Source organism: Lepus europaeus, chromosome 2 (genome assembly GCF_033115175.1).
Source record: "Lepus europaeus isolate LE1 chromosome 2, mLepTim1.pri, whole genome shotgun sequence".
Lineage (NCBI taxonomy): Eukaryota > Metazoa > Chordata > Mammalia > Lagomorpha > Leporidae > Lepus > Lepus europaeus.
The window spans coordinates 131,891,253-131,905,607 of NC_084828.1; the positions used below are offsets into that span (position 1 = coordinate 131,891,253).

Sequence of the window (14,355 nt, forward strand, 5' to 3'; positions counted from 1 at the left end):
CAGGGCCATGAACAGTCACAGACCTAAGGTGACAAGCCATCCCATTTGTTTGGGACTTTCCTACAGCTGGCACTGAAAATCCCATGCTCTGGAAATCCCAATGCCTCAGGCAGGCCAGGGCAATTGGTCACCCTCTGTGATAGGCCCAGTCTCCTCTCTGCATGTGTAGTGCAGGCACAGAGAATGAGTTGATGGTAAAGCTTATCAATTCTAATAGTCTGTGATTTGAGAGCTCTCTTACTCCCCTCTTGTGGTATGCTTAGGTTTCTGGAAGGTGTTTCTGATGGAATTTATATAAACTTATTAACCCAAGCATCAAACTGAATTCAACAGCTGTATACAGGAGGAAGTTTCCCAGTTCCCAGATCAAGTGTGGTAGAAGGGCATCTCAAAAAATTCTCCCAAAATGGAATTAAGTAGCCAACGCTGTGGTGTAGTAGGCTAAGCCTCTGCCTACAGCACCAGCATCCTGTGTGAGCACCGGTTTGTGTCCTGGTTGCTACTCTTCTGATCCAGCTCTCTGCTGATGGCTTGGAAAAGCAGTAGAAGATGGCCCAAGTGTGGGAGACCTGGAAGACACTCCTCGCTCCTGGCTTTGGATCGGCTCAGCTCCAGCCGTTGCAGCATTTGGGGAGTGAACCAGCAGGTGGAAGGCCTTTCTCTGTCTCTCCCTCTATCTGTAACTCTACCTCTCAAATAAATCAAATAAATCTTTTTTTTTAAGAAATGGGATTAAAGGATAAGTTTATGTTGTTGTGAACATTTTTTTGAAGTTCATGCAGATGCCTGGTCTTTAAAAAGTTCATGGAAGGGGCCTGCGTTGCGGCATAGTAGCCTAAGCCTCCACCTGTGGTGCCGGCATCCCATATGGGTGCTGCTTCATGTCTCAGCTGCTCCACTTCAGTTCCAGCTCTCTGCTTATGGCCTGGAAAAGCAGTAGAAGATGGTCCAAGTGTTTGGGCCCCTATATCCTCGTAGGAAATCTGGATAGGCCCAGCTCCAGCCACGCTCCAGCTGTTGCTGCCATCTGGGGAATGAATTAGCAGATGGAAGAAACCTTTCTCTCTCTCTCGTTCTCTCTCTCTCTCCCCCCCCCCCCCATCTTTTCCTCCCTCCCTCCCTCTCTCTTTCTGTAACTTTACCTCTCAAATAAATAAATACACTCTTTTTTAAAAAGTTCACGGCAAATGGCCCCTAATTCTAGGAGCACTTTGTTGGACAGCCCCTGGCAGTTGTTCTCACATCTGGCTCAGCATCCTAAGCAGCTGCTTATTTTTGAAGAGCTGAGTACATAGTAGGTGCTTAATAAATATCAGCTCGTATTTAATTCCGTGTGCAGCTGGGGTCCCTGCTATGTGGCAGGGCGCCTGCATTTCCTGGCCTTCAGATAGCACTGGTCCCATGAGTTGAAATGTTACATTGGGGTCTTCCCTTTCAGAAAGTCTCAGTGTCTGCTGTCATATGAAAAGCTCTGAGAAATCCGGCAGTAACATGATTTTTTACAGATGTATTTGTTTTGAAAATCAGAATTACAGAAAGAAAGAATCTTCCATCTGCTGGTTCACTCCCCAGATGGCTTCAATGGCCAGCATTGGACCAGTCCAAAGCCAGGAGCCAGGAGCTTCATCCTGGACTCCCGTGTGGGTGGCAGGGACCCAAGCACCTGTGCCATCTTCTGCTTCTTTTCCCAGACCATTAGCAGGGAGCTGGATTAAAAGTGGAGCGAACCGGTGCCCATATGTAATGCCAGCATTGTCAGTGGTGGCTTTACTTGCTATGCCACAGCACCAGCCCAGTAAAATATATTTTAAAGTTTTATTTAGCCCAACATTTCCCAGTCTTATTTGACCATGGAACACTTCTGGAAGCAACTTTAAAAATTTTTTGTTTTAACTTAATATCTATTTTTAGGTAAACTACATTTTACTTTGAATATTTTACCATTTCTATATACCCTATAAACACTAAAAGGATTACTAAAGAAACAGTGTCTAGCACCATGCCTGGTATTCATTGGGCACGTTGTGTTGTGTGTGTGTGTATGTGTGTGTGTGTTTGTATACACTCTGGTTTTAATTGTTTTTAATTATTGAGAGACAGAGAGAGAGAAACAGAGAGACAGAGAGTGATACAGTGCTCTCATTAGCTGGTTCACACACTAAACACCAGCAATAGCGGAGATTGGGCCAGGAAGAGTGCACCTGCCCCTTTGAGAGCCGTGCACCTACCAAGTGATTCAGAATTGCTCTGTAAGGGATATTTGGTCCTTCTCCTGCTGTGTTTAATTTTTCATCCAGCTATTTGTTAGTATGGTTATTGAATCATGGATATTGTATTTTTATTAAAACGAATGTGAAAATCTCTCCATTACTGATAAAGCAGAGGTGGGTAGGCAGTAGAAAAGCCACAGAGCGCTTGGGAAGGCTTCACCCATAAACTTCCATGCACTTGCGCTGCTTTTGACATGTTGGCAAAGCCGCACATTTTTCAAAGTTCAAGGCCGTGTACCGGGGGTGCAGACACCTTAGCCAGGAGATCTGCTGCTCTCGAAAGGGGAGAGGAGGCTGAGCACGAGACGAGAACCGAGAACCGTGTCACGGCCGCAGGTACTCCTCGGCGCCTCCCAGACCCACATGGGAGTCGGGGAGGAGGATTTGAAGGGAATAAAGTGCTTTCTGTGTCTGTGCAGGGCTTATGTGTGACTTCTGGCTGTTGGGACACTGGTTGGCCTTTTCCATAATCCACACAGATGGTTTTTGTAGTTGAGCCTGATCTTACGGTTTTGTTTTCCTCACTTGGCCTGGCGTCTGTGTGTGTGTAACCAAAACCTACTTTTAAAAACGAGGGAGGCAAGGCCAGGGCACGGAAGGGCAAGCCGCCGACCCTCTCTCGGAGGCCAAGAAGACGTTTGTCAAACATTCCAGGAGACGCGCCGGGCGGCTGGAGTCCCTGGCCTCCCTCCGGGTCTGCAGCTCGTGGCTTGGGGAAGCTGCCGAGCACTTTGTGAGCTCTCGCCCTCTCCCTGCTGCTGCGAAGGCAGAGCGTTCAGGAGCGAAGCCTTTCCCTTTTCCGGACAAATCATCAGGCCCTTGCCGCTCACCACTGGGACAGCCGACGGTGGGTCAGAGCGAAGGGTTTATTTCCAGGAGCCGTCAGTCTTGGGAAAGAGAGATCTCTTGTTCCAAAGTATGCTCCTCTCCACCCAACAAGCCAGCCATAAGGATTTGCAAAGGGAAAAGAGGTGGTGGCAAGGGAGGCGAGGAAAAATAAGAGTCCAGTCTATTCAAATTTAGGCAGATTTTTTTCAGGCTTTGTTCTGATGACCATTGGGGAAATCCAGGTGTCTGTCTGGGGGCTTCTTGATCAGTCGGGGAGGCAGTGGGCTCTTTCTTCTTAGCTGGGTGTGAGGGCTGCTGTTGCAGTCTTCCCCTCTTGGTAGGCCTCTCACATTCTCATGCAAACATTATTGTCCATTATTATTAGTCTTGGGTAGCTCACGAGACTGGTAGTTGGGTTTTTGTTAGTTAAAATTTGAAAATAAGGGAAAGTGACTTTATTATGGTTACACTTCTTATATAGCAAGTTGACAGCTGGCTTAGAACTAACTGGCCCTGAGCTTGCCCTTAGAGCTTTGTAGAAGAAGAGATCAAGTGCATTTGCTAGCACGGCTCAGAGGGCAGGCACATCAGTGCTCGTTGCCAAGGGCAGCGTTAACCAGGGGTCCCTGTCTGCAATGCGCAGCCCTCACCTTGACCCCATTCCCGTGCTGATGGTCTCTTCTCCAAGGTCTGGGTTGTTACATCAGAAGGGTGTTTGTATCTTAGATGCTGGGCGTTTGTTTTTCTCGGTGTTTTCTTTTAGATTGGATACCATCACATGTGGTCACGTATCTGCAGAGCATGGATTTATTAATTTCCAAACACAGAAGACAAAGCCAGTTACAAACAACAGCAACAAAAAAAATAGGCTGAGGGCGAGGAAGGAGATGAGAACAGTGAAAAAGAAAAAGATAAATGGGGATCTAAATTTAAATTTGACTCTGTTGGAAGGAAAAAGATGCCTTCTTTAGTTTTAATGCATTCCTGCTTCAATGGAGACATCTTCTGTTTGGGTTATTCCTTTCTGTGGGGACTGGCAAAGATCTGGATCTGACGCGGTCTTTAGCCTTTTTGAGGCCGTTCATGGCAGTCCGCCCGTATGGTTTGGCCTCAGATGCTGCATTTTGCATTTTGGGATACTCTGCCTTTTGTGTGTGTGTGTGTGTTTGAACTGTTATTCTCTCCATAAAGTGTTCTGGAATATTATCCCAAGGAGTGTTTTGTTTGTCTCAAAATTAGGTGTTTGGTCTTCCCAGGCTCTCTTAGGGACCTTGTTTCTCTGCCAGGGGCCTCTTGTAGTCCCATTGTCTCCATGGGCTCTGAGAATCTACAGACACAGGGTTGTTTTTTTTTTCCCCCCAAGAATTATTTTATTTATGTGAAAGGCAGAGAGTTACAGACAGAGATGGGGGAAGAAGGTGGGAGAAATCTTTTATCCACTGGTTCACTCCCCAAATGGTCTCAAGAGCCAAGATTGGTCCAGGCTGAAGCCAGGAGCCAGGAACTCCATCTGGGTCTCCCGCATGGGTGCAGGGGCCCAAGCACTGGGGCCATCTTTCAATGCTCTCCCAAGTCCATTAGCAGGGAGCTGAATGAGAAGTGGAGCAGCCAGGACTTGACCTGCTGCTCCACGATGCTGGTCTCACACATAGTGCAGATGAAGGAATGACCGTTACTCAAGGGATGGCCATTTCTGAACCCTTGGAAGAAAGCATGCTTGCTTCTGGATATATTGGCCACCATTGCTTGTGAGCTCTGGTTTCAGACATGACTTAGGAACAGTTAGAAACTGCACAGCTGGAGGGAGCAGAGTTGGCACTGAATTGTGGACTCCTGGATTGAGTCAGGACACTGGCTTCTAGGACAGTGACCATTTTCGTGACCTTGATGAAGTTCCCTGGTTCTTTGGGCTTTGGTTCCTTCTGTTACCAGTTCCAGGTGTGTCTTTCAGAGAGCTTTACTGTGCGTGCTCACTAAGTGCCCCTTGCCGGTCCCTGCAAATGGGAGCGTGCTCTTACTTTCAGTTCTGTCCCTTGGGTTGCTTCCTCTCTGAACAGTGCTTCTTAGAGATTGTTCCTTGTAAGTGCCTGTAGAATTCCATCATTCTTTGGAATGCTTATATAGAATTTCTCTGGATGGACAGACCATAATCTCCCCTTGGTGGGCATTAAAGTCATTTTTAGTCTTTGCTATTATAAACAGTACCGTGGTGACTGTCCGAGTACAACCTGCTCTCTTGGTGTGACTTTATTTTGAAAACAAAGCCATGGTCTACGTTCCACTCTTTTCCAGACTCCACAGTTAATAACCAGGGATGTTTAGTCTGAATGGTCAAATCTAAATTGAGTGGAAGAAATCAACATCTCAAGGCTACTCCCTGTGACTGTCTCTGGTAGGGGCTGGGAAGGGTGTGTTTTTGGAAGAGCTTTCCTCCAAGGGAACTCCCCCAGGTAAAGATTTAGTAAGATCTGCTGAGCTTGTCTGGTTGCTGCGTGGAGTTAACAGAGGACTGGCTTGGGAGTGAACCCAATACCCTATTTGTACAGGAACAAGAACGTTCTGCCGAAGACACTGAAGACAGCCCTGCTCGAATCTGTCATGTCAGCAAGTTATGAGACCCAAGTCTGTGGCTAAAATTGTACAAAGGATTAAGAGCCTGTGCTTTTCAAACATCTTTTTCCTCCCCCGGGGTTGTCTGATAGTGAGGATATTGAGCGTCCTTTTTGTTGTCTACAGAAGTTGTATCAGAAAAGTAAATATGCTTCTTCCAAAGGGTTTCCATCCTTTGAATAATTGCCATTTGTTCATCTGTGCCTCCCTTCCCTGGCTCGAAGTCGGTTTTATGAATTAAACCTTCTGGACATCTGGGTTTTGTCTTCCTTTGGTCGGTATTTAAGAGCGCGCTTTCCCTGTGACTCCCTGTGTGCGTATTGCTGGCCATCCCACCTGGGCCTTCCAGTCAAGGTTGTAATAGTGCACCCATAAACTCTAGAAGTGAAACACTCAGTGCAGTTACTTTGGCATCAGTCACAACAGATGTTCTCACCCTAAGAGTGTAAAAATGTCCATCTGGTTTCATCCATTCATCAGATCGGGTACCGAGCTCCCCCTGTGTGTCAAGGATGGTGCCAGGAGGGGAGAGTCCCTTGGGGAATCCAGCTGTCTCAGCAGAGCACTGTGAATGGTTTCACCTTCCCTAGGTAGCCTGTCACTGAGCAGAGAGCTGTGCATCCATCTGAACTCACCTGAATTCTTCCTGTTGCTAATCCCATGTCCCTGCTGTAAGTTGTCCTGGCTTGTAGTCATTTGAAGATGAACCACTGGCAAAGGTGCTGGTACCAGAGACCTTGAATTTGACCCTGGCAGAGTGGTGGGGTAACGTCCCTTTTCCATAAAATGCAGGCCTGTTATTTCCTGTGAGGGCAGGAGCTACTTATCCAGTGTCAAGCTCAGATTTGGGCACTCAGTGGGAGTGCATAAAGATCAGAGTGAGGGGCTTCACCAAACACTTCAGTGGATGTGTTTGGCCCACCCCACCTCCAGCCTCGGGTGCCATAAGGTGCCATAAGGGTGCCCATTGGAGTCCCAGCTGCCCACTTCTGATCTAGCTCCCTTTTGGTGCACCTGGGAAGCAGTGGAGGATGGCCCAAGTCCTTGGGCCCCTGTATCTGTGTGAGGAAGCTCCTAGCTCCTGGCTTTGGCCTGGCCCAGCCCTGGCTGTTGTGACCATTTGGGGAGTGAACCAGCAGATAGAAGATCTCTCTCTGCCTCTCCTCTCTCTTTCTGTGACTCTGGCTTTCAAATAAATAAATCTTAAAAAAAAAAAAAAACCCCACAAAACCTCTTTAGTGTTGCTACTGGTGACTTTTCAGTTTAGAAAAATAGGATCAACATGTAAGTGTATTTCAGTGCAAAAAAATTAAAATCCTTACCTAGTTTTTTCATGAAATGCATTTTCCATGCACTGTTTGAAGACCTCTCGTGTGTGTGTGTGTGTGTGCACATGTGCATGTATGTACTAAATATGCCACACATTTAATACATAGATGATTGGGTACTTTAAAATTCATTTAAGACAATTTACTTAGAAATTGTTTTCACATAATATCCACAGTAAACTGAAGATATAAAATATTTAACTTTTAAACTTTATTAAAATATGTCAATATTTTTATCTTTTATTTAAACAGTGTGTAAAGATGTATCTATTGGGCCGGCGCTGTGGCTCAGCAGGTTAATCCTCTGCCTGTGGCGCCGGCATCCCATAGAGGCACCGGATTCTAGTCCTGGTTGCTCCTCTTCCAGTCCAGCTCTCTGCTGTGACCTGGGATGGCAGTGGAGGATGGCCCAAGTGCTTGGGCCCCTGCACTCACGTGGGAGACCAGGAGGAGACTCCTGGCTCCTGGCTTAGGATCGGCACAGCTCCGGCCGTTGCGGCCATTTGGAGAGTGAACCAATGGGAGGAAGACCTTTCTCTCTGTCTCTCTCTCACTGTAAACTCTACCTGTCAAAGAAAAAAAAAAGATATATTTATTCAGTTGAAAGGCAGAGTGACAGAGAGAGAGGGAGAGATGGAGAGAAATAGATCTTCTGTCCAGAGGTTCACCCCCCAAATGCGTACAACAGCTGAGGCTAGACCAGGCCAAAGTCAGGAGTCAGGAACTCCATCTGCAGGCTCTCATGTGGGTGGCTGGAACCCACATATTTGGGGCCATCATCTGCAACCTCCCAGGCTCATTAACAGGAAACTGGATTGGAAGTGGATTCGACATGGGATGTGGGTGTCCCAACTGGTGGCTTAACCCACTGTGCCACAGTGCCTGTCCCAATATTTTTGTCTTTGGTAGTGATACCAAGTATAGCAAAAATTGAGGTTGTCCTCTCTTCCCCCTACCCCTGAAAATGGAGTGAGGTTGTAAAATTATACCTTGCTGTCTTTGGCGCTGACCTAGGAGCAAATAGATGGAAAAATTTTGTTTTCGTTATTACATGATATTGCCTAGGCAGAATTGAAGCAAATTTGAATGGTCAGTTGTTTTGAGAAAAACTAGCACTTTCAGAAATGCATTAAAAATGAAAATAAATAATTTTGTGGCAATTCCAATTATAGCATTATTAGAGTTCAGGCTCTTTTTTAAAAAGACTTTATTTATTTGAAAGACAGAGTTACAGAGAGAGGCAGAGAGAGAGGTCTTCCATCCACTGATTCACTCTCAAAATTGCTGCAATGGTCCGAGCTGAGCTGTTCTGAAGCCAGGAGCCTGGAGCTTCTTCCAGGTCTCCCACGTGGGTGCAGGAGCCCATGGACGTGGGCCATCTTCTGCTGCTATCCCAGGCAATAGCAGAGAGCTGGATTGGAAGTGGAGCAGCCAGGATTCGAACAGGCACCCAGATGGGATGCTGGTGCTGCAGGCCAGGGTTTTATCCTGCTGCGCCACAGCACCGGCTCCCAAACAGTTTTTTCTAAAGTTGTATATGCCGAAATTTCACACGTTGGTAAATGCTGATAAATAGAGGAACCTTTAAAAGTTGAGAACATTTCTAGCATCTTTATCCAGTCACAAACATGCTTAGCATTTCTATGCACTTTCTTTCTCACTGATTTTTCCCTTTGTAGAAGCTCAGCCTTCTTTGGGGTTCCCTTTGCAGGCGGGGCATTAACGAGGTCCTACCCAGGTGTGGGTTCCTGACCTGGGTGCTGTGATGGATGTGTTGCTTGACAGTTCACCTGTCCACCCCAGCAATGGCTGTGGACCCAGCACGTGCTGATGAGCGTGTCCTCTCCTTAGCTGTGCCATACACATGTGTGTAGCTTGTCTGAGAAAGTGCATACACCAAGATGACTTGGTGGAATTAGCTCATAATTCCTGTTAACCCTCGTGGAATTTGCTTTTTTGCCAGTGTGTTCTGTGTAAGGCTTAAAATGGGCTCCACACGCAGGGAAGGTGTGAAAGAAGATTTTTCGTAGAACCCAAAAGTTTACTAGATGAGTCAGGAGTGGGGCCGCTTCCTGACCCTCCATGAATTGAATGAAGGTAATAATTACTTAGACAGTAATGATTAACTGGAAAGATCTTTGGAAGGAATCTTGGGAATGTGTACTGCAAAGCACAGGGCATTCTGATGGTCTTTTTCTGATAAGGTCCTGCAGGCCCCGGTAGGTAACCTCCTGTCCTTTTTTCCCTCCTGTAGTGATGAATCACCAGCACCAGCAGCAGATGACCCCTAGTACCCTCAGCCAGCAGAACCGCCCTGCTCAGAACCCACCGGCGGGGCTCATGAGCATGCCCAGCGCGCTGACCACTCAGCAGCAGCAGCAGCAGAAACTGCAGCTTCAGAGGATCCAGATGGAAAGAGAGAGGATTCGGATGCGCCAGGAGGAGCTCATGAGGCAGGTATGGCCTTCGGTGGCGCCTGGTGGAGGCTCTGGGGCCTCAGTGCCAAGGATGGGTAGCTACTCTTTGCTGCCTGGGTGATTGCATTTGCCATCTAGAGTCTGACTCTACGTCTCGATGTTAGGGTCAGTTGCCTCTAGTCGTCCGCCTGCATGGTCTTCAGTGCCCAACTGCTGCGAACAGAAAGGCTAGCTGAAGAAGTGTGGCTGCTTTTGGCTCCCACTGCTTCTCATAAGAAGGAGGTAAAGGAGAAAGTAGAGAGAATGTTCCAGTGATCTATAGCGGTGTAACAAGTTATTCCAGCATTTAGTGGCTGAAAACAATAGCCATTTCATTGTGCTGCAGTTTTGTGGGTTAGGCATTTGGAAGAGGCTCAGCTGAGCTATTCTGCTCTGTGTGGTGATGACCAAGGTCACTTAATGATATCAGCTGGGGGCGGGCTGGTCTGCAGGGTCCAGGATGGCCTACTTAAGCGTGTGGCACCATGGTGAGGATTGTTGATGGTGTGGCTTAGCTGGGACTAAAGCTTAGAGTATCTACACATGCCACCTACAGCATGGCTACCTCAGCGTAGTGGGACCTACTACATGGCAGCTTGGGTGTGCAAGAGACAGTGTTTTGAAGGACAGGAAGTGGCTCTGAAAAGCGTCATGGAGTCACTTTTGCTATGTTCTTCTGATGAAAGCATTCATGGAGAAGATGGTGGTACAGCAGCAAGGTGTGCCAAGTTGCGCAGAGAGAAATTGATGAATAGAGGGGGCAGTCAAGCGATGGAACCACAAAAGGTTGGCTAGAGTGACACGGGAGCACGCCAGAGAGTGCTGGGGTCCATCCTGGGGCAGGTAGAGGTGCCCAGAACTGCAGAAAGAGAATGGAAAAAAAGAACTGTTGGGAGGACGACTGCTGCAGCTTCTACCACCGCTGCCGCCACCGCCGCTGCTGCCTCCCACCCACCCTGAGATGGACAGGACAGTAGTAGAAGATGGCTCAGGTCCTTGGGCCCCGCACCCGCGTGGAAGACTGGAAGAAGCTCCTGGCTCCTGGCTTCGGATCAGCCCAGCTCTGGCCCGTTGTGGCCGTCTGGGGAGTGAACCAATGGAAGGAAGACCTTTCTCTCTGTCTTTCCCTCTCACTGTCTGTAACTCTATCTCTCAAATAAAATAAATAAAATCCTTAAAAAAAAAAAAAAAGAAAAGAAAAGATAGCAGTTATAGGACACCCCCAGATTATAGGAGGTCATGGAAGGGGGGTGTGCCACAGAACAAATAACAAAGAATCTGCTGCTATTGGTCATTAGCAGAAAAAAGAGGGAAAATTGAAGGGAGAATAGGAAGGAAAATGGTTGGTCTATGAGCTCCGTTAGCATGCTCTGCAAAGCCGCCTGGGCCTCGGTCACTCATTCATTCAGTCAACAGAACCACTGTTGAACCCAATCCAGTGCTGTACAAGAATGAGTACAAGGTTCCTAAAGGAACCCACAGTTTTCTCCCTGCTTTGGTGGTTTGTTCTATGGAAGAATGCAATTTTTCCTTCTGTGTCGCTAAACTAACATAGCTCGTGTTTACAGACCTCGGACATTTTTCTGGCTACGTTTTGGGAAGAAAAGTTCAGTTTATTGGTGTAATTCTTCAGACTTTGCTTTATGACTCACATGAAGCAAGATATATGGGTAGCTTCCTTCTGCTCCTTTTGGGAAATTAGTTTTAACCATTCCAGAAAGTTTTATTGGAGTGGGGAGGGGTGTGTGTTAGGTTAAATACTTTTTTAATTTTTTTTTTTTGTTTTATCTGATACTTCCAAAAATAGACTTCGACTTCTATAAATGAATAATGTAGTTCTTATCCATCAATGAATAATGTATTTTTCATCGAATAAATTCTAGAATATAAAGTACTCACGTTGGGTGCAGTTAAAATACATGGAAAATTAAAACAATTTCTTAGGCATAGCCTTTGAAAATAAAGGAAATGAATATAAATCATGCTTTGTTTTTCAGCTGAATACAGCTTTATAAGGTAAGCACGGTTGAGCCTTTTACCCTGAAGATTTATGTTTGAACTTTCTTGGTTATATTAGAGAAACAGTGGTTTATCTTGTTTGTAGACATACGATATTGTGTTTCTGGCAGGAAATAATTGTATGATTGTTTTCTGTCTTTGGATAATGATTCCACTTAGAATAAATTTTCTTTGTTTTCATGGACAGTGAACTAAATAGTATTAGAGCAGCATTTATGAGTTCTCTCTTGGTTTTATATTTAAATGAGCCAAATGAGGGCTTTGTTTTTTAATAAAGCATGGTGACTCTTCTGCAAAGGAGGACTTATTTCTGTTTCTGCTTCTTAGTCTTTCTCTTGCTCCACCTCCTTCTTTCCCACAGAAAGTATTTCTGAAAAGGGGTGGGGAGAAGATCCCCAAATTGTTTCCTTTACTCCAGCTGTAGGTGCCTTTGAACCCTCATGCAGTGTTGATGGTTCATGTTACAGGAATGTGGACCCGGTTCCTTACATGCTAATCCTGGAGGCTGTGGAGCTTGGAGCATTTTGGTGCATCCTAGAGAGGAGTTCCACCATTCAGGGCAGCAGGGGAAAAGGCCGTGTGGATGTGCTCAGAGGCTCCCACAGTTCATCTGTGTGTGTGTGTGTGTGTGTGTGTGGTTAGGAGGAAGGGACCGTACAAGACAAAAAGTTCTAAATTAACTTTCTAATAGTGGAAAGTTTTTTCCCAATCCAGAAGCAGCTTGCTCTTCAGAGCCAAAGATATAATTTAAGGCCATTCATGGACACTGCAAAAAGTTTGTGGGAAAATGGAATTAAAAGATAAGTTTATATTGGTGAGCTTGTGGAAGACCCTGTGTATGCATGAATTTCCACATATTTATATTTATATAAATATAAATGCACCAAAATAAACATATCTTTTATTCCATTTCCACAACTATTTTGAAGTCCCCTCATGTAATAAATGATGTTGAAATCTCTTAGAACACCTGCCAGAATGCCTGATTTTGTGGATTATATTATCCTCTTGGTGGGGGTTTTGACTTCTTTCTGTTGGCGATTTTCTGCTTCTGTTGGTTCCTCAGCCAGAGCAGGGGCAGGGAAAAGGATGGGAAGTAAGAGTGATCTGTGGCTTACCTGTTTAACTGCCTCCCAGCATCTGGTAGGAGTTGTAGGGATGAGGGAAGCAGTGGTCCTGCTGAGACAGGAAGCTCACCTGTGGGCTTGCGTTTTTCCACTCTGTCCCACTCTCATGTCCTGGGTAGCCAACAGCTGCCTGAATATCCCTTGCTAGTTGGAAAGTTTGTGATGACCCAGACTCTCCTCTTCCTTGCAGGAAGTCTTAACTGTACGGTCTGTCTTCTCAGGACCCTTGCTCTGCAGGTAGATCTCCACCTACCTGTAGTTCTAGCCAAGGAGAGTTTCCCAGAGAGAAGCCCCATATAGTGCGCTGTCTCCAGCAGAAAGGAAGCTTAGCAAAATCTAATTATTACTTGAATTTATCCATAATTCATAGGATGCCATCCTTGCTCTGTATGTTTTCATTATTATTTTATTTTTTAAAGATTTATTTACCTTTATTTGAAAGGCAGAGTTACAGGAAGAGAGAGAGAGAGAGAGAGTGAGGGAGAGAGATCTTCCATCTGCTGGTTCACTCCCCAAATGGCTACAATGGCTTGCTCTTGGCCAGGCCAAAACCAGGAGCCAGGATCTTCATTTGGGTCCTCTACATGGGTGGCAGGGGCCCAGGTACTTGGGCCATCTTCTGCTGATTTTCCAGGCCATTAGTAGGGAGCCGGTTTGGAACTGGTGCCCATACGGGATGCCCATGTTGCAGCCGGTAGCTTAATCTGCTGCACCACTACACCAGCCCCTATTTTTACTATTCTTAAATGAAATGATAAATGAGGCAGGTCCTTATAAATCATAGGTTACACAAGTGTTAAGTTTCCTTTCTCTTCTTCCTGCTGCTGCTGCTATTACTCCTTAGCCCACATAGTTTGACAGTGTACTGTGGAGAAAAAAATTTCTCAGTCCTTATCTCACAATCTGATGTCACTTTACAATATGAGAGCATTGCGTGTTAGCTCATTGGCACTGCAATTGGCAGGATATTAACAAATTGCAAATCTGAAGTGAACCTCCATTATTTCCAGTTGTAAACTTTTTCATTCCTTCCTTCCTTTATCTTATCATTCATTCATTCAATCAATGTGGTAGAAAACAATAGCAAGATAAGTGGGGCATGGCTGCCCTCAGATAACTTATTTTCTAGTAGAGGATGCAAAATAATGACATCTGAGGCTGGCGCATCCCATCTGGGTGTTGGTTCCTGTCCCAGCTGCAACATTTCTGATCCAGTTCCCTAAGAATGTGGCTGGGAAAAGTAGCAGAAGATGGTCCAAGCATTTAGGCTCTTGTCACCCATGTTGGAGACCTGGATAAAGCTCCTGGCTCCAGGCTTTGGCTTGGCCCAGTCCTGGCCATTGTGGCCATCTGGAGAGTGAACTAGTGGATGAAAGAGCTCACTTGCTCTTTCTCTGTCTCCCTCTCTCTCTGTAGCTCTGACTTTCAAATAAATAAATAAATAAATAAATGTTTTTAAAAATGAGGATTAAAACCATTCTCTACTTCATGAGGTCCCAGTGGCTACCATCTTTGACTTTCATTACTTGAACTGAGACCAGACACACTGGAGAACAGTTCTCTGAAAACAAGTATTAAGTGCTCCTTTATTTCCTTGATTTTTTAAAAGTCATATTATTTATTGGAAAGGTAATGAGAAAGAGAGATGGAAAGACAGACAGACAGAGATCTCCTATCCCTTAGTTTACTACTCAAATGCCTGTGGCAGCCAGAACTA

The 14,355-nt window shown here is 45.8% G+C and overlaps 1 protein-coding gene across 2 annotated transcripts in view; it reads left to right on the top strand.

Annotated features, from left to right (window-relative positions):
* The window catches only part of WWTR1 (WW domain containing transcription regulator 1), a 150,746-nt gene that overhangs the window by 113,563 nt on the left and 22,828 nt on the right, over positions 1-14,355 (top strand). For both annotated transcript variants that reach the window (XM_062213196.1, XM_062213204.1), the window contains exon 4: positions 9,291-9,493. In XM_062213196.1, coding sequence (XP_062069180.1) covers positions 9,291-9,493 — 203 coding nt within the window. The remainder of the gene's footprint in view (positions 1-9,290; positions 9,494-14,355) is intronic.